Here is a 19,599-nt window from a genome sequence, read left to right as displayed (position 1 = left end):
TGGATAGGAACCTGGGTTAGGGTAAGGGTTTGGGTTATGGTGAAGAGAGGAGGGATCTGGATAGGAACCTGGTTTAGGGTAAGGGTTTGGGTTATGGTGAAGAGAGGAGGGATCTGGATAGGAACCTGGGTTAGGGTAAGGGTTTGGGTTATGGTGAAGAGAGGAGGGATCTGGATAGGAACCTGGGTTAGGGTAAGGGTTTGGGTTATGGTGAAGAGAGGAGGGATCTGGATAGGAACCTCGTTAAGGGTTAGGGCTTGGCTTATGGTGAAGAGAGGAGGGATCTGGATAGGAACCTGGGTTAGGGTAAGGGTTTGGGTTATGGTGAAGAGAGGAGGGATCTGGATAGGAACCTGGGTTAGGGTAAGGGTTTGGGTTATGGTGAAGAGAGGAGGGATTTGGATAGGAACCTCGTTAAGGGTTAGGGTTTGGGTTATGGTGAAGAGAGGAGGGATCTGGATAGGAACCTGGGTTAGGGTAAGGGTTTGGGTTATGGTGAAGAGAGGAGGGATCTGGATAGGAACCTCGTTTTTGGTTAGGGTTTGGCTTATGGTGAAGAGAGGAGGGATCTGGATAGGAACCTGGGTTAGGGTAAGGGTTTGGGTTATGGTGAAGAGAGGAGGGATCTAGATAGGAACCCAGTTTAGGGTAAGGGTTTGGGTTATGGTGAAGAGAGGAGGGATCTGGATAGGAACCTGGGTTAGGGTAAGGGTTTGGGTTATGGTGAAGAGAGGAGGGTCTTTGTAGTGTATTTCTTTGCTTGTATGTTTGTGTCTTTTCCATATTGGTTGGAAAGAGACGATACATCAAGAACAAGACAGACAGACAGCCAACCAGCCAGCCAGCCAGCCAGCCAGCCAGCCAGCCAGCCAGACAGACAGACAGACAGACAGACAGACAGACAGACAGACAGACAGACAGACAGTAGTGGATATTAACTACACAGTGTGTTCTATACCTGTTCCAGTGGGAAAGGTCTCCATCTGTCCTGGACCAGAAAAAAAGGTGTATATTATGAACATGTTTTGAACCAAATATTGCATCTATGCTTTACCTCACCCCGCTTTCACCACTGTAAACAACTGAGAAACGATCCTTTCACCATGCTTACTCTCAGACACACACACACAAAACAGGAAGAACTGTGATTGTTCTTGTCCTTACTTTGGTAAAGCCACACACATCTGGGTTCAGACTGCAAACTGTGAAGACAAAAGGTTGTGTAAAGTACATCAGTACATCAGACAGGTTGGTTATAACATATGCCTAAACATTATTGGTTGCTGACAAAATGTCAACTTAACATTTATTGTTCTCTTTCCTCAAAAAGTGACCTGTTGGTGTTGGCCAGGAAACAAAGGGGCAAAAGAGGAGGCAGGTTATTGGGGCTCCGGATCCATGTGAGATTCATGGTGGCCAGGGAACCCTTGGTGTCCAGCGCTGTCCTGAAGAGGCCAGGGGGACCAACCACCACTATCTCTGATACGCTGAAGAAGAGACATACCACAAACACAGTCGACACAGTAGAAATATGCACAGAAACTGACTAACTTCTCCAATAGAAATCCCTGATGAAAGTTTTGAAAACAACCCATTTGAAACTTTTACACACAACTGAGAGAGAGAGCGAGAGAGAGAGAGAGAGAGATGAGAGAAACATGACACAAAAAGAGGGAAACTCATGGACATTTGAGTAGTATAACACACCTCTAGGTTGAGTAGTATAACACACCTCTAGGTTGAGTAGTATAACACACCTCTAGGTTGAGTAGTATAACACACTTTCTAGGTTGAGTAGTATAACACCTCTCTAGGTTGAGTAGTATAACACACCTCTAGGTTGAGTAGTATAACACCTCTCTAGGTTGAGTAGTATAACACACCTCTAGGTTGATGTGTATAACACACCTCTCTAGGTTGATGTGTATAACACACCTCTCTAGGTTGAGTAGTATAACACACCTCTAGGTTGAGTAGTATAACACACCTCTCTAGGTTGAGTAGTATAACACACCTCTCTAGGTTGAGTAGTATAACATACCTCTCTAGGTTGAGTAGTATAACACACCTCTACGTTGAGTAGTATAACACACCTCTAGGTTGAGTAGTATAACACATTTTCTAGGTTGAGTATTATAACACCTCTCTAGGTTGAGTAGTATAACACATCTCTCTAGGTTGAGTATTATAACACACCTCTAGGTTGAGTAGTATAACACACCTCTAGGTTAAGTAGTATAACACACCTCTAGGTTGAGTAGTATAACACACCTCACTAGGTTGAGTAGTATAACACACCTCTAGGTTGAGTAGTATAACACACCTCTCTAGGTTGAGTAGTATAACACACCTCTCTAGGTTGAGTAGTATAACACACCTCTAGGTTGAGTAGTATAACACACCTCTCTAGGTTGAGTAGTATAACACACCTCTCTAGGTTGAGTAGTACAACACACCTCTAGGTTGAGTAGTATAACACACCTCTCTAGGTTGAGTAGTATAACACACCTCTAGGTTGAGTAGTATAACACATCTCTCTAGGTTGAGTAGTATAACACATCTCTCTAGGTTGAGTAGTATAACACACCGCTCTAGGTTGAGTAGTATAACACCTCTCTAGGTTGAGTAGTATAACACACTTTCTAGGTTGAGTAGTATAACACACCTCTAGGTTGAGTAGTATAACAAATCTCTCTAGGTTGGGTAGTATAACACACCTCTAGGTTGAGTAGTATAACACACCTCTCTAGGTTGAGTAGTATAACACCTCTCTAGGTTGAGTAGTATAACACACTTTCTAGGTTGAGTAGTATAACACACCTCTAGGTTGAGTAGTATAACACACCTCTCTAGGTTGAGTAGTATAACACACCTCTAGGTTGAGTAGTATAACACACCTCTAGGTTGAGTAGTATAACACACCTCTAGGTTGAGTAGTATAACACACTTTCTAGGTTGAGTAGTATAACACCTCTCTAGGTTGAGTAGTATAACACACCTCTAGGTTGAGTAGTATAACACACCTCTAGGTTGAGTAGTATAACACATCACTCTAGGTTGAGTAGTATAACACACCTCTAGGTTGAGTAGTATAACAAACCTCTAGGTTGAGTAGTATAACACACCTCTAGGTTGAGTAGTATAACACACCTCTCTAGGTTGAGTAGTATAACACACCTCTAGGTTGAGTAGTATAACACACCTCTAGGTTGAGTAGTATAACACACCTCTCTAGGTTGAGTAGTATAACACACCTCTCTAGGTTGAGTAGTATAACACACCTCTCTAGGTTGAGTAGTATAACACCTCTCTAGGTTGAGTAGTATAACACACTTTCTAGGTTGAGTAGTATAACACACCTCTAGGTTGAGTAGTATAACAAATCTCTCTAGGTTGGGTAGTATAACACACCTCTAGGTTGAGTAGTATAACACACCTCTCTAGGTTGAGTAGTATAACACCTCTCTAGGTTGAGTAGTATAACACACTTTCTAGGTTGAGTAGTATAACACACCTCTAGGTTGAGTAGTATAACACACCTCTCTAGGTTGAGTAGTATAACACACCTCTAGGTTGAGTAGTATAACACACCTCTAAGTTGAGTAGTATAACACACCTCTAGGTTGAGTAGTATAACACACTTTCTAGGTTGAGTAGTATAACACCTCTCTAGGTTGAGTAGTATAACACACCTCTAGGTTGAGTAGTATAACACACCTCTAGGTTGAGTAGTATAACACATCACTCTAGGTTGAGTAGTATAACACACCTCTAGGTTGAGTAGTATAACACACCTCTAGGTTGAGTAGTATAACACACCTCTTTTGGTTGAGTAGTATAACACACCTCTAGGTTGAGTAGTATAACACACCTCTAGGTTGAGTAGTATAACACACCTCTCTAGGTTGAGTAGTATAACACATCTCTCTAGGTTGAGTAGTATAACACACCTCTAGGTTGAGTAGTATAACACACCTCTAGGTTGAGTAGTATAACACATTTTCTAGGTTGAGTAGTACAACACCTCTCTAGGTTGAGTAGTATAACACATCTCTCTAGGTTGAGTAGTATAACACACCTCTAGGTTGAGTAGTATAACACACCTCTCTAGGTTGAATAGTATAACACACCTCTCTAGGTTGAGTAGTATAACACACCTCTAGGTTGAGTAGTATAACACATCTCTAGGTTGAGTAGTATAACACACCTCTAGGTTGAGTAGTATAACACCTCTCTACGTTGAGTAGTATAACACACCTCTAGGTTGATGTGTATAACACACCTCTCTAGGTTGAGTAGTATAACACACCTCTAGGTTGATGTGTATAACACACATCTCTAGGTTGATGTGTATAACACACCTCTCTAGGTTGAGTAGTATAACACACCTCTAGGTTGAGTAGTATAACACACCTCTAGGTTGAGTAGTATAACACACCTCTAGGTTGAGTAGTTTAACACATCTCTCTAGGTTGAGTAGTATAACACATCTCTCTAGGTTGAGTAGTATAACACACCTCTCTAGGTTGAGTAGTATAACACCTCTCTAGGTTGAGTAGTATAACACACTTTCTAGGTTGAGTAGTATAACACACCTCTAGGTTGAGTAGTATAACAAATCTCTCTAGGTTGAGTAGTATAACACACCTCTCTAGGTTGAGTAGTATAACACCTCTCTAGGTTGAGTAGTATAACACACTTTCTAGGTTGAGTAGTATAACACACCTCTAGGTTGAGTAGTATAACACACCTCTAGGTTGAGTAGTATAACACATTTTCTAGGTTGAGTAGTATAACACCTCTCTAGGTTGAGTAGTATAACACATCTCTCTAGGTTGAGTAGTATAACACACCTCTAGGTTGAGTAGTATAACACACCTCTCTAGGTTGAGTAGTATAACACACCTCTCTAGGTTGAATAGTATAACACACCTCTCTAGGTTGAGTAGTATAACACACCTCTAGGTTGAGTAGTATAACACATCTCTAGGTTGAGTAGTATAACACACCTCTAGGTTGAGTAGTATAACACCTCTCTAGGTTGAGTAGTATAACACACCTCTAGGTTGAGTAGTATAACACCTCTCTAGGTTGAGTAGTATAACACACCTCTAGGTTGATGTGTATAACACACCTCTCTAGGTTGATGTGTATAACACACCTCTCTAGGTTGAGTAGTATAACACACCTCTAGGTTGAGTAGTATAACACACCTCTCTAGGTTGAGTAGTATAACACACCTCACTAGGTTGAGTAGTATAACACACCTCTCTAGGTTGAGTAGTATAACACACCTCTACGTTGAGTAGTATAACACACCTCTAGGTTGAGTAGTATAACACATTTTCTAGGTTGAGTATTATAACACCTCTCTAGGTTGAGTAGTATAACACATCTCTCTAGGTTGAGTAGTATAACACACCTCTAGGTTGAGTAGTATAACACACCTCTCTAGGTTGAGTAGTATAACACACCTCTAGGTTGAGTAGTATAACACACCTCTCTAGGTTGAGCAGTATAACACACCGCTAGGTTGAGTAGTATAACACATCTCTAGGTTGAGTAGTATAACACCTCTCTAGGTTGAGTAGTATAACACACCTCTAGGTTGAGTAGTATAACACCTCTCTAGGTTGAGTAGTATAACACACCTCTAGGTTGATGTGTATAACACACCTCTCTAGGTTGATGTGTATAACACACCTCTCTAGGTTGAGTAGTATAACACACCTCTAGGTTGAGTAGTATAACACACCTCTCTAGGTTGAGTAGTATAACACACCTCTCTAGGTTGAGTAGTATAACACACCTCTCTAGGTTGAGTAGTATAACACACCTCTACGTTGAGTAGTATAACACACCTCTAGGTTGAGTAGTATAACACATTTTCTAGGTTGAGTATTATAACACCTCTCTAGGTTGAGTAGTATAACACATCTCTCTAGGTTGAGTAGTATAACACACCTCTAGGTTGAGTAGTATAACACACCTCTCTAGGTTGAGTAGTATAACACACCTCTAGGTTGAGTAGTATAACACACCTCTCTAGGTTGAGCAGTATAACACACCGCTAGGTTGAGTAGTATAACACATCTCTAGGTTGAGTAGTATAACACACCTCTAGGTTGAGTAGTATAACACCTGTCTAGGTTGAGTAGTATAACACACCTCTAGGTTGATGTGTATAACACACCTCTCTAGGTTGAGTAGTATAACACACCTCTAGGTTGATGTGTATAACACACCTCTCTAGGTTGATGTGTATAACACACCTCTCTAGGTTGAGTAGTATAACACACCTCTAGGTTGAGTAGTATAACACACCTCTAGGTTAAGTAGTATAACACATCTCTAGGTTGAGTAGTATAACACACCTCTAGGTTGAGTAGTATAACACATTTTCTAGGTTGAGTAGTATAACACCTCTCTAGGTTGAGTAGTATAACACATCTCTCTAGGTTGAGTAGTATAACACACCTCTAGGTTGAGTAGTATAACACACCTCTCTAGGTTGAGTAGTATAACACACCTCTCTAGGTTGAATAGTATAACACACCTCTCTAGGTTGAGTAGTATAACACACCTCTAGGTTGAGTAGTATAACACATCTCTAGGTTGAGTAGTATAACACACCTCTAGGTTGAGTAGTATAACACCTCTCTAGGTTGAGTAGTATAACACACCTCTAGGTTGAGTAGTATAACACCTCTCTAGGTTGAGTAGTATAACACACCTCTAGGTTGATGTGTATAACACACCTCTCTAGGTTGATGTGTATAACACACCTCTCTAGGTTGAGTAGTATAACACACCTCTAGGTTGAGTAGTATAACACACCTCTCTAGGTTGAGTAGTATAACACACCTCTCTAGGTTGAGTAGTATAACACACCTCTCTAGGTTGAGTAGTATAACACACCTCTACGTTGAGTAGTATAACACACCTCTAGGTTGAGTAGTATAACACATTTTCTAGGTTGAGTATTATAACACCTCTCTAGGTTGAGTAGTATAACACATCTCTCTAGGTTGAGTAGTATAACACACCTCTAGGTTGAGTAGTATAACACACCTCTCTAGGTTGAGTAGTATAACACACCTCTAGGTTGAGTAGTATAACACACCTCTCTAGGTTGAGCAGTATAACACACCGCTAGGTTGAGTAGTATAACACATCTCTAGGTTGAGTAGTATAACACACCTCTAGGTTGAGTAGTATAACACCTCTCTAGGTTGAGTAGTATAACACACCTCTAGGTTGATGTGTATAACACACCTCTCTAGGTTGAGTAGTATAACACACCTCTAGGTTGATGTGTATAACACACCTCTCTAGGTTGATGTGTATAACACACCTCTCTAGGTTGAGTAGTATAACACACCTCTAGGTTGAGTAGTATAACACACCTCTAGGTTAAGTAGTATAACACATCTCTAGGTTGAGTAGTATAACACACCTCTAGGTTGAGTAGTATAACACACCTCTCTAGGTTGAGTAGTATAACACACCTCTCTAGGTTGAGTAGTATAACACACCTCTAGGTTGAGTAGTATAACACACCTCTCTAGGTTGAGTAGTATAACACACCTCTCTAGGTTGAGTAGTACAACACACCTCTAGGTTGAGTAGTATAACACACCTCTCTAGGTTAAGTAGTATAACACATCTCTAGGTTGAGTAGTATAACACACCTCTAGGTTGAGTAGTATAACACACCTCTCTAGGTTGAGTAGTATAACACACCTCTCTAGGTTGAGTAGTATAACACACCTCTAGGTTGAGTAGTATAACACACCTCTCTAGGTTGAGTAGTATAACACACCTCTCTAGGTTGAGTAGTACAACACACCTCAAGGTTGAGTAGTATAACACACCTCTCTAGGTTGAGTAGTATAACACACCTCTAGGTTGAGTAGTATAACACATCTCTCTAGGTTGAGTAGTATAACACATCTCTCTAGGTTGAGTAGTATAACACACCGCTCTAGGTTGAGTAGTATAACACCTCTCTAGGTTGAGTAGTATAACACACTTTCTAGGTTGAGTAGTATAACACACCTCTAGGTTGAGTAGTATAACAAATCTCTCTAGGTTGGGTAGTATAACACACCTCTAGGTTGAGTAGTATAACACACCTCTCTAGGTTGAGTAGTATAACACCTCTCTAGGTTGAGTAGTATAACACACTTTCTAGGTTGAGTAGTATAACACACCTCTAGGTTGAGTAGTATAACACACCTCTCTAGGTTGAGTAGTATAACACACCTCTAGGTTGAGTAGTATAACACACCTCTAGGTTGAGTAGTATAACACACCTCTAGGTTGAGTAGTATAACACCTCTCTAGGTTGAGTAGTATAACACACCTCTAGGTTGAGGAGTATAACACATCACTCTAGGTTGAGTAGTATAACACATCACTCTAGGTTGAGTAGTATAACAAACCTCTAGGTTGAGTAGTATAACACACCTCTAGGTTGAGTAGTATAACACACCTCTCTAGGTTGAGTAGTATAACACACCTCTCTAGGTTGAGTAGTATAACACACCTCTAGGTTGAGTAGTATAACACACCTCTCTAGGTTGAGTAGTATAACACACCTCTCTAGGTTGAGTAGTATAACACACCTCTCTAGGTTGAGTAGTATAACACACCTCTCTAGGTTGAGTAGTATAACACACTTTCTAGGTTGAGTAGTATAACACACCTCTAGGTTGAGTAGTACAACAAATCTCTCTAGGTTGGGTAGTATAACACACCTCTAGGTTGAGTAGTATAACACACCTCTCTAGGTTGAGTAGTATAACACCTCTCTAGGTTGAGTAGTATAACACACTTTCTAGGTTGAGTAGTATAACACACCTCTAGGTTGAGTAGTATAACACACCTCTCTAGGTTGAGTAGTATAACACACCTCTAGGTTGAGTAGTATAACACACCTCTAGGTTGAGTAGTATAACACACCTCTAGGTTGAGTAGTATAACACACCTCTAGGTTGAGTAGTATAACACACTTTCTAGGTTGAGTAGTATAACACCTCTCTAGGTTGAGTAGTATAACACACCTCTAGGTTGAGTAGTATAACACACCTCTAGGTTGAGTAGTATAACACATCACTCTAGGTTGAGTAGTATAACACACCTCTAGGTTGAGTAGTATAACACACCTCTAGGTTGAGTAGTATAACACACCTCTTTTGGTTGAGTAGTATAACACACCTCTAGGTTGAGTAGTATAACACACCTCTAGGTTGAGTAGTATAACACACCTCTCTAGGTTGAGTAGTATAACACACCTCTCTAGGTTGAGTAGTATAACACACCTCTAGGTTGAGTAGTATAACACACCTCTAGGTTGAGTAGTATAACACATTTTCTAGGTTGAGTAGTACAACACCTCTCTAGGTTGAGTAGTATAACACATCTCTCTAGGTTGAGTAGTATAACACACCTCGAGGTTGAGTAGTATAACACACCTCTCTAGGTTGAATAGTATAACACACCTCTCTAGGTTGAGTAGTATAACACACCTCTAGGTTGAGTAGCATAACACATCTCTAGGTTGAGTAGTATAACACACCTCTAGGTTGAGTAGTATAACACCTCTCTACGTTGAGTAGTATAACACACCTCTAGGTTGATGTGTATAACACACCTCTCTAGGTTGAGTAGTATAACACACCTCTAGGTTGATGTGTATAACACACCTCTCTAGGTTGATGTGTATAACACACCTCTCTAGGTTGAGTAGTATAACACACCTCTAGGTTGAGTAGTATAACACACCTCTAGGTTGAGTAGTATAACACACCTCTAGGTTGAGTAGTTTAACACATCTCTCTAGGTTGAGTAGTATAACACATCTCTCTAGGTTGAGTAGTATAACACACCTCTCTAGGTTGAGTAGTATAACACCTCTCTAGGTTGAGTAGTATAACACACTTTCTAGGTTGAGTAGTATAACACACCTCTAGGTTGAGTAGTATAACAAATCTCTCTAGGTTGAGTAGTATAACACACCTCTCTAGGTTGAGTAGTATAACACCTCTCTAGGTTGAGTAGTATAACACACTTTCTAGGTTGAGTAGTATAACACACCTCTAGGTTGAGTAGTATAACACACCTCTAGGTTGAGTAGTATAACACATTTTCTAGGTTGAGTAGTATAACACCTCTCTAGGTTGAGTAGTATAACACATCTCTCTAGGTTGAGTAGTATAACACACCTCTAGGTTGAGTAGTATAACACACCTCTCTAGGTTGAGTAGTATAACACACCTCTCTAGGTTGAATAGTATAACACACCTCTCTAGGTTGAGTAGTATAACACACCTCTAGGTTGAGTAGTATAACACATCTCTAGGTTGAGTAGTATAACACACCTCTAGGTTGAGTAGTATAACACCTCTCTAGGTTGAGTAGTATAACACACCTCTAGGTTGATGTGTATAACACACCTCTCTAGGTTGAGTAGTATAACACACCTCTAGGTTGAGTAGTATAACACATCTCTAGGTTGAGTAGTATAACACACCTCTAGGTTGAGTAGTATAACACCTCTCTAGGTTGAGTAGTTTAACACACCTCTCTAGGTTGAGTAGTATAACACACCTCTAGGTTGAGTAGTATAACACACCTCTAGGTTGAGTAGTATAACACATTTTCTAGGTTGAGTAGTATAACACCTCTCTAGTTTGAGTAGTATAACACATCTCTCTAGGTTGAGTAGTTTAACACACCTCTAGGTTGAGTAGTATAACACACCTCTCTAGGTTGAGTAGTATAACACACCTCTCTAGGTTGAATAGTATAACACACCTTTCTAGGTTGAGTAGTATAACACACCTCTAGGTTGAGTAGTATAACACATCTCTAGGTTGAGTAGTATAACACACCTCTAGGTTGAGTAGTATAACACCTCTCTAGGTTGAGTAGTATAACACACCTCTAGGTTGATGTGTATAACACACCTCTCTAGGTTGAGTAGTATAACACACCTCTAGGTTGATGTGTATAACACACCTCTCTAGGTTGAGTAGTATAACACACCTCTAGGTTGAGTAGTATAACACACCTCTAGGTTAAGTAGTATAACACACCTCTAGGTTGAGTAGTATAACACACCTCTCTAGGTTGATGTGTATAACACACCTCTCTAGGTTGAGTAGTATAACACCTCTCTAGGTTGAGTAGTATAACACACCTCTCTAGGTTGAGTAGTATAACACACCTCTCTAGGTTGAGTAGTATAACACATCTCTCTAGGTTGAGTAGTATAACACACCTCTCTAGGTTGAGTAGTATAACACACCTCTAGGTTGAGTAGTATAACACACCTCTAGGTTGAGTAGTATAACACACCTCTAGGTTGAGTAGTATAACACACCTCTAGGTTGAGTAGCATAACACATCTCTCTAGGTTGAGTAGTATAACACATCTCTCTAGGTTGAGTAGTATAACACACCTCTCTAGGTTGAGTAGTATAACACCTCTCTAGGTTGAGTAGTATAACACACTTTCTAGGTTGAGTAGTATAACACACCTCTAGGTTGAGTAGTATAACACATCTCTCTAGGTTGAGTAGTATAACACACCTCTAGGTTGAGTAGTATAACACATCTCTCTAGGTTGAGTAGTATAACACCTCTCTAGGTTGAGTAGTATAACACACCTCTCTAGGTTGAGTAGTATAACACCTCTCTAGGTTGAGTAGTATAACACACTTTCTAGGTTGAGTAGTATAACACATCTCTCTAGGTTGAGTAGTATAACACACCTCTCTAGGTTGAGTAGTATAACACCTCTCTAGGTTGAGTAGTATAACACCTCTCTAGGTTGAGTAGTATAACACCTCTCTAGGTTGAGTAGTATAACACCTCTCTAGGTTGAGTAGTATAACACACCTCTCTAGGTTGAGTAGTATAACACCTCTAGGTTGAGTAGTATAACACCTCTCTAGGTTGAGTAGTATAACACCTCTCTAGGTTGAGTAGTATAACACACTTTCTAGGTTGAGTAGTATTACAAATATCTCTAGGTTGGGTAGTATAACACACCTCTAGGTTGAGTAATATAACACACCTCTAGGTTGAGGAGTGAGTTTGGGAAACCATGCTATAACACACCTCTCTAGGTCAGAATGAAAGGTGACAGACACGTTGATCTGCTCATAGGGCAGAACGTAGATGGTGGCTCCCCCTGTTGGTGTCAGTCCTGTAGTGACCGGCTCAGCAGTGCAGCTTGAGGACGCCTCCTCCACTGAAACCAAGAACAAGACAAAAGTTAAGGTTATTTAGTTTTAAACTTTCTTTTTAACCTCCTTCAGGTATCATACTGTATATGATTGCTCCTTCTGAAGAACTTTGGGTGCATCTCAATATAAAATGTTGCTACCGGTACATAAATATGGGTAATTCATCCATTACTAACTACTGTGTTGAAATTGTATTTTTCAAGAGCGCTTGATAAATCAATCCCAGGGTGCCTCAGATCAAGACTGAACAACACAGCTACATCATAGAGTCCAGTATGTATAGTTATTGAGAACAGACCAGCAGAATTTACCTGATTCATTTTTCCCTGAAACAGGCCCATCAATAAAGAGAAGACAGCGTGAAATAGTTTGTGTGTGTCAGTCTCACCTGTAAGGGACAGGTGCAGTGGGATGGAACTGAGTGCTTTGCGTTTGTTGGTTTGGGTTTGGCGTGGAAAGTCCTCCACCATCAGCTGCACAGAGTATTGGCCAGCGGACGATTTACCATTGTACAACAGCGTACACGTCTCCTATGAAGTAGCAATTAAAACAAATTCAACAACATTTATTTGAAAACAATTGTTCTTTGTTTCCCACAGAGCACATGCCTGAAGCCGAAAGCCTAACCCTCAAAAGAAACAAGTCCAACAAATAACTCTAAATTGGTTTAACCTCCCCGCACATTTAGATGGTGCATGATGCATCCATAATGACCGATTCATGTTTCATATTTCTCTGTATAGGAATTAAATCCAACATGGTTCTCTTTCTTGCACCTTTTCTTGGCGGTTTGGGGCATCTTAATAGTCACTGCTGTGTGGACTAACACAAAGACACAAATAAGTTAAGACTCACCTCCTCCATCTTCAGAAAGTTGTACTGGGGGCAGTCAAGGCATTCTCCAAGGTCAGCCTGGGCAAAGCGACAGAGCACTGTGTCCCCATCCAGGTCCTTCACCGTCAGTGGGAAGTGATGTAGGCAGTTCACACGAGCCCTGACACAAGAATACACACTCAGTTGATATCATATGTTTTTCTCCCCACTTTATTATATATATATTTCCTCCTGGCAGCTTCATTAAATAGTACCCGCAAAACACCAGTCTCAACGTCAACAGTGAAGAGGCGACTTCGGGATGCTGGCCTTCTAGGCAGAGTTCCTCTGTCCAATGTCTGTGTTCTTTTGCCCATCTTAATATTTTATTTTTATTGGCCAGTCTGAGATGTCTTTTTCTTTGCAACTCTGCCTAGAAGGCCAGCATCCCGGAGTCGCCTCTTCACTGTTGACGTTGAGACTGGTGTTTTGCGGGTACTATTTAATGAAGCTGCCAGTTGAGGACTTTTGAGGCATCTGTTTCTCAAACTAGACACTCTAATGTACTTGTCCTCTTGCTCAGTTGTGCCCCGGGGCCTTCCACTCCTCTTTCTATTCTGGTTAGGGCCAGTTTGTGCTGTTCTGAGAAAGGAGTAGTACACAGCGTTGTACGAGATCTTCAGTTTCTTGGCAATTTCTCGCATGGAATAGCCTTAATTTCTCAGAACAAGAATAGACTGACAAGTTTCAGAATAAAGTTCTTTGTTTCTGACCATTTTGAGCCTGTAATCGAACCCGCAAATGCTGATGCTCCAGATACTCAACTAGTCTAAAGAAGGCTAGTTTTATTGCTTCTTTAATCAGAACAACAGTTTTCAGCTGTGCTAACATAATTGCAAAAGAGTTTTCTAATGATTAATTAGCCTTTTAAAATGATAAACTTGGATTAGCTAACACAACGTGCCATTGGAATCACAGGAGTGATGGTTGCTGATAAAGGACTGGGACCCTGTTTTGAGAGACTTGAAGAGGCTGTAGCGGAACCGAAGAGCTTGACAATTGGGATGAGATACAGAGGAGAAAGAAAAAAGTATGGAAAGGAAGAACGGTGCTGAGGAAGGAAGGAAGGAAGGAAGGAAGGAAGGAAGGAAGGAAGGAAGGAAGGAAGGAAGGAAGGAAGGAAGGAAGGAAGGAAGGAAGGAAGGAGGAGGAAGGAAGGAAGGAAGGAAGGAAGGAAGGAGAGAAAGGAAAGAGGAGAGAAAGGGAGAGAAGGACAAAGAGGAGAGAAAAGGGTCAAAATGTATCAGTCATCATGACCAAATAAATCCCACTACATATGAACAGTCAAAACCGTGAGAATGTGTAGACTAGAGTAAACAGAGTAATGTTTCTATGTGCAGTACAAGACTCAGGTCCAGGTTACAGTGAGTTGAGTTACCTGAGAGGAGGAGGCAGGCTGCAGTAAGGGGGCTGGTTTAGTCTCAATGGGTTAGACTGGTTGGAGGGTCCAGCCCACAAGAACAGAAACACATTCACGTTGGACCTAATTCACAGTTACAGGGGAGTCAAATAAATATGTTTGTTTTTCACTTTTCCTGAAGTGGTGTGACATAACCTGCAAAAGGTTGCTTTATAACACATAGACATTTATATCACATATACAACATAATGCATATGATATAAAGTAAGAATGATCAGTCATGAAACTGCATTATACATTAATGTTCTGAATTGTGAGGACTGAGGAGGTCTAATGTCCAACTGCTTTAAAGTAAGTTTGTGTAACATTTTCACCATTATGAAACCAACTCATGAAACCTTACAGTCTTCAATGTTGCGGAAGCTAGCACTGAACATGTCCAGTCAGTGTGTATTGATTCTATAGATGTTCTACAAAAGCACATCAAATGGTCACGGTGTGATAATAATAACAGGTCTCTCAGCAAATCACATACCCCAAATTCACGTTGGCCCTATAGTTGCTGGGAATGGTCCTCTGCCATTGGCGGACGCACCAGCCTGAGGCGGGCTTCTGTCCTGTGTAGGGTAACGAGGTGGTATGCACGACACAGTCTTCCCCTGTCTGACACACTCCGGAGAACGTAGGACAGGGAAGGGCAGAGATCACGGTGTAGTGAGCCCTCACCTGCCAAAGGTCAAAGGTGACGTGAGGTCAGGAGGTCATGTAATTAATTACATGGTAACAATGAGGAACTTGCTTTTAGGAATTCAGCACAATCATTGTCTACCTGTTATTGGTGCCTAAACCACACTGTAATTATTGGCTATTTACCATTTTATCAAGTAAATTGAAACAAACAAAAACAATGAAAACAACAGGTAAATCGCAGAGACTGTAAAATACCAGTGTAGTAAGTAACCTGGAGGGGCTGTGTGTTTACAGCTGGGAGGTACAGCAAGAACCAATCAACATGGATTTGTAATTCATTTGAATACTGCGCACATGTGCATCGTAACATAGAAAGCCTATCATTATCGCAGTGCATATTTTAGGTCAATCCTGAAATTCCTAATACACAGTGTTAAAAGCTTACAGCATTGGTAATTAACAATGTGTAACCTCACCATATTTCCTCCACTCTTCTCTAGAGGGACAACATTGACCACTGCACCCAGAGTGGTGGCCTCACAGACAGGGTAGGGCAGGAGCAGGCCTAGGGCCACAACCAGGTGCCCCAGAAAAACTCGGATCAACATCAGAGCTTTTCACACAGGGCTGTGTGTCGAAGGAAGCTTGGGCCTCTGGAGACAGAAATGGAGACCCGTTAGAGGGCAATCACAAACATGAAACACAGACAAACACACACACTCTTATTTTACAAAACAGGATCAATATTGAGACAATGACCAAACATTTGTAAATGTGCTAGTAGTAACACAACTTAAATGATTGTAGTCTTTGTAAAAGTCAACAGGACATCAACACATCAAGGTTAGAATGTTATGAATGTGGACATCCCTGTTGTTTTTGCTTAATGTCTCATTATTTTCCAAAGTTCCAACACTCATGGTTATGGATACTTCTCTGCCAATAACAGCTAGTTTTCAGATTTCCCCTCCCCGCTCAGACCACTCCCATACAGTCCTTGCTTGAGAAATATTTTTCTGATAAAAAGCAATTTTTGCCCATTTTAATGGATAATCTATTACAGTAAGGTACCAAATGTTACCCAGAAATGTGATATTGATATTAAAACGACTGCATTGGGCCTTTAAGGAGTAATTCCAAGCCTGAGGAATTTCAAGATTAACCTAATTTACCCTCATTGGGTTTCAGTGTTACAGGGTGAAAACTATGACCTGTTCATTTGTATGTGGGGATGGTGTGCAAAGAAAATCTATTCTAAGAATTCCGTTTTAAAAGTTACAAACACTACTGTATAACTTCTAAATATGCTGATCTTATTGACTGTCAGTCATTTCATCCATAGCTCCATCAATGAATGAGATCTTACATTTCTCCAGCCCTATCCCTCTGCTTTATAGAAAACCAAGTGGTGGGGCTGCAATTGACTGACAGACTAATTAGGCCTTGCTCAAGGGCACATCAGATTCCTGAAAGTCTATGGGAGATTCCATACATCTTGTGTCCTCTCTCCTCGTTTCCTTATCAAAAGCGATTGGATGAGAAAGCCAGATGTCCTGCCCCTTTGACATTCTCATCCAATGGGTTTTGAGAAGGAAATGAGGAGAGGATGCAAGGTGTATGCAATTGAAATCTTCCCCAAGGCTGCGTTTTCACAGACAGCCAAACTTTGATCTTTTGCCCAATTATTGGTCTTTTGGACAATTATTGGTATTTTGACCAATCAGATCAGATCAGATCTTTTGCCAATAATTGGGCAAAAATTGGCGAATTGGACTACCTGTGTAAACTAAGCTACAGGACTGTTTCACCAACACAGACTGGAATATGTTCCGGGATTCATCCGATGGTATTGAGGAGTTTATCACATCAGTCACCGGCTTTGTTAATAAGTGCATCGACGACCTTGTCGTCCCCACAGTGACCATACGTACATATCCCAACCAGAAGCCATGGATTACAGGCAACATCCTCATTGAGCTAAAGGCTAGAGCTGCCGCTTTCAAAGAGCAGGACACTAATCCGGACGCTTATAAGAAATCCCTCTACGTTTTCCGATGAGCCATCAAACAGTCAAAACATCAATAGAGGACTAAGATCGAATCCTACTACACCGGCTCTGACCCTCGTCGGATGTGGCAGGGCTTACAAACTATCACAGGGTACAAAGGGAAACCCAGGGACGCTTCCCAGGAACGTGAGCCTACCAGACAAGCTAAATGCTTTTTATGCTCACTTCGAGGCAACCAACATTGAACCATGCATGAGAGCACCAGCTGTTCCGGACGACTGGGTGATCACGCTCTCCATAGCCGATGTTAGAAAATACCTTTCAACAGGTTAACATTCACAAGGCTGCAGGGCCAGACTGATTACCAGGATGCGTACTCTGAGCATGTGCTGACCAGCTGGAAAGTGTCTTCAATTACATTTTCAACCTTTCCCTGACCCAGTCTGTAATACCTACGTGTTTCAAGCAGAAAACTATAGTCCCTGTGCCCAAGAATGCCAAGTTAACCTGCCTAAATGATTATCGCTCCATAGGACTCACATCTGTAGCCAAGAAATGCTTTGAAAAGCTGGTTATGGCTCACATCAACACCATCATCTCAGACACCCTGGACTCACACCAAATTGCATACCGCCCCAACAGATCCACAGATGACACAATTTCTATTACACTCAACAATGCCCTCTTCACTTGGACAAGAGGAACACTTACGTGAGAATGCTGTTCACTGACTATTGCTCAGTGTTCAACACCATAATACCCTCCAAGCTCATCACTAAGCTCAGGACCCTGGGACTGAACACCTCCCTATGCAACAGGATCCTGAACTTCCTAATTGTCCGCCCCCAGGTGGTGAGTGCAGGCAACAACCCATCTGCCACACTGACCTTCAACACGAGGGCCCCTCAGGGGTACGCGCTCAGTTCCCTCCTGTACTCCCTGTTCCCCCATGAATCCACGACTGTGTGGTTGCGCACGACTCCAACATCATCATTAAGTTTGTTGACGACACAACGGTGGTTGGCCTGATCACCAAAGACGATGAAACAGCCTATAGGGAGGTCAGTGACATAGCAGTGTGGTGCCAGGACAACAACCAAGTTAGTTAAATAGACCCCCTGCATTGACCCCTTTTGCATGAACTCTTGACTCATCACATATGCTGCTGCTGTTTATTATCTATCCTGTTGCCTAGTTACTTTATTCCTACCAATATGTACATAATTGTATTTTGTATTTATTAGTGATCCCCTTTAGTTCCTGCCAAGGCAGCAGCTACTCTTTTTGGGGTTTATTATGGATCCCCATTAGTTCCTGCCTGTAACGCCCTGGCCATAGAGAGGGGTTTTTTGTTCTTTATTTTGGTTAGGCCAGGGTGTTACATTGGGTGGGCGTTCTATGTTCCTTTTTCTATGTTTTGGTATTTCTTTGTTTTGGGCCATGTGTGTGGCTCCCAATCAGGCACAGCTGAAGCTTGTTGCTGCTGATTGGGAGTCACACATAAGGAGCATGTTTTTCCTTTGGGTTTTGTGGGTAATTGTTTCTGTTTAGAGTATTTTCTTAACAGGACTGTTTGCTGTCGTTTTTGTTCATTTTGTAGTGTTCTCTTGTTTTTTTTAATTAAAATTCTAATGATGAACACATCCTCTGCTGCACCTTGGTTCCCTCTTACAGACAGCCGTTACACTGCCAAGGCAGCAGCTACTCTTCCTGGGGTTTATTATGGATCCCCATTAGTTCTTGCCAAGGCAGCAGCTACTCTTCCTGGTGTTTATTATGGATCCCCATTAGTTCTTGCCAAGGCAGCAGCTACTCTTCCTGGGGTTTATTATGGATCCCCATTAGTTCTTGCCAAGGCAGCAGCTACTCTTCCTGGGGTTTATTATGGATCCCCATTAGTTCTTGCCAAGGCAGCAGCTACTCTTCCTGAGGTTTATTATGGATCCCCATTAGTTCCTGCCAAGGCAGCAGCTACTCTTCCTGGGGTTTATTATGGATCCCCATTAGTTCCTGCCAAGGCAGCAGCTACTCTTCTTGGGATCCAAACACATTAAGGCACTTACATTAAATATAAAACAAAAGATAAAACAGTACATCATATAACATTACACCACTACATATCTATAATACAAAATGTACAATACCACCATACAACAATATTACAACATACGTGTGTGTAAAGTGTGTGTGCTAGCATTTGTGTGCTTATACGAGTGTCTGTACCTATGTGTGTGTCTCTTCACAGTCCCCGCTATTCCATAAGCTGTATTTTTATCTGTTTTTTACATCTGATTCTACTGCTTGCATCAGTTACCTGCTGTGGAATAGAGTTCCATGTAATCATGGCTCTATGTAGTACTGTGTGCCTCCCATAGTCTGTTCTGGACTTGGGGATTATGAAGAGACCTCTGGTG

The 19,599-nt window shown here is 41.3% G+C and overlaps 1 protein-coding gene across 1 annotated transcript in view; it reads right to left on the bottom strand.

Annotated features, from left to right (window-relative positions):
* Window positions 1-19,599, bottom strand: part of LOC106587829 (uncharacterized) — a 28,618-nt gene that overhangs the window by 6,008 nt on the left and 3,011 nt on the right. The window contains exons 2-10 of the mRNA XM_045689525.2: window positions 15,654-15,830; window positions 15,023-15,213; window positions 14,506-14,610; window positions 13,110-13,248; window positions 12,643-12,784; window positions 12,127-12,259; window positions 1,335-1,487; window positions 1,165-1,202; window positions 959-988 (exon numbers count right to left, since the gene is read on the bottom strand). Coding sequence (XP_045545481.1) covers window positions 959-988; window positions 1,165-1,202; window positions 1,335-1,487; window positions 12,127-12,259; window positions 12,643-12,784; window positions 13,110-13,248; window positions 14,506-14,610; window positions 15,023-15,213; window positions 15,654-15,785 — 1,063 coding nt within the window. The 5' untranslated portion in view covers window positions 15,786-15,830. The remainder of the gene's footprint in view (window positions 1-958; window positions 989-1,164; window positions 1,203-1,334; window positions 1,488-12,126; window positions 12,260-12,642; window positions 12,785-13,109; window positions 13,249-14,505; window positions 14,611-15,022; window positions 15,214-15,653; window positions 15,831-19,599) is intronic.

The sequence above is a fragment of the Salmo salar genome, chromosome 11, assembly GCF_965601325.2.
Source record: "Salmo salar chromosome 11, fSalSal1, whole genome shotgun sequence".
Lineage (NCBI taxonomy): Eukaryota > Metazoa > Chordata > Actinopteri > Salmoniformes > Salmonidae > Salmo > Salmo salar.
Note: the sequence above shows the minus strand (reverse complement) of the source record. Positions and strands in the feature narration are given on the sequence as shown.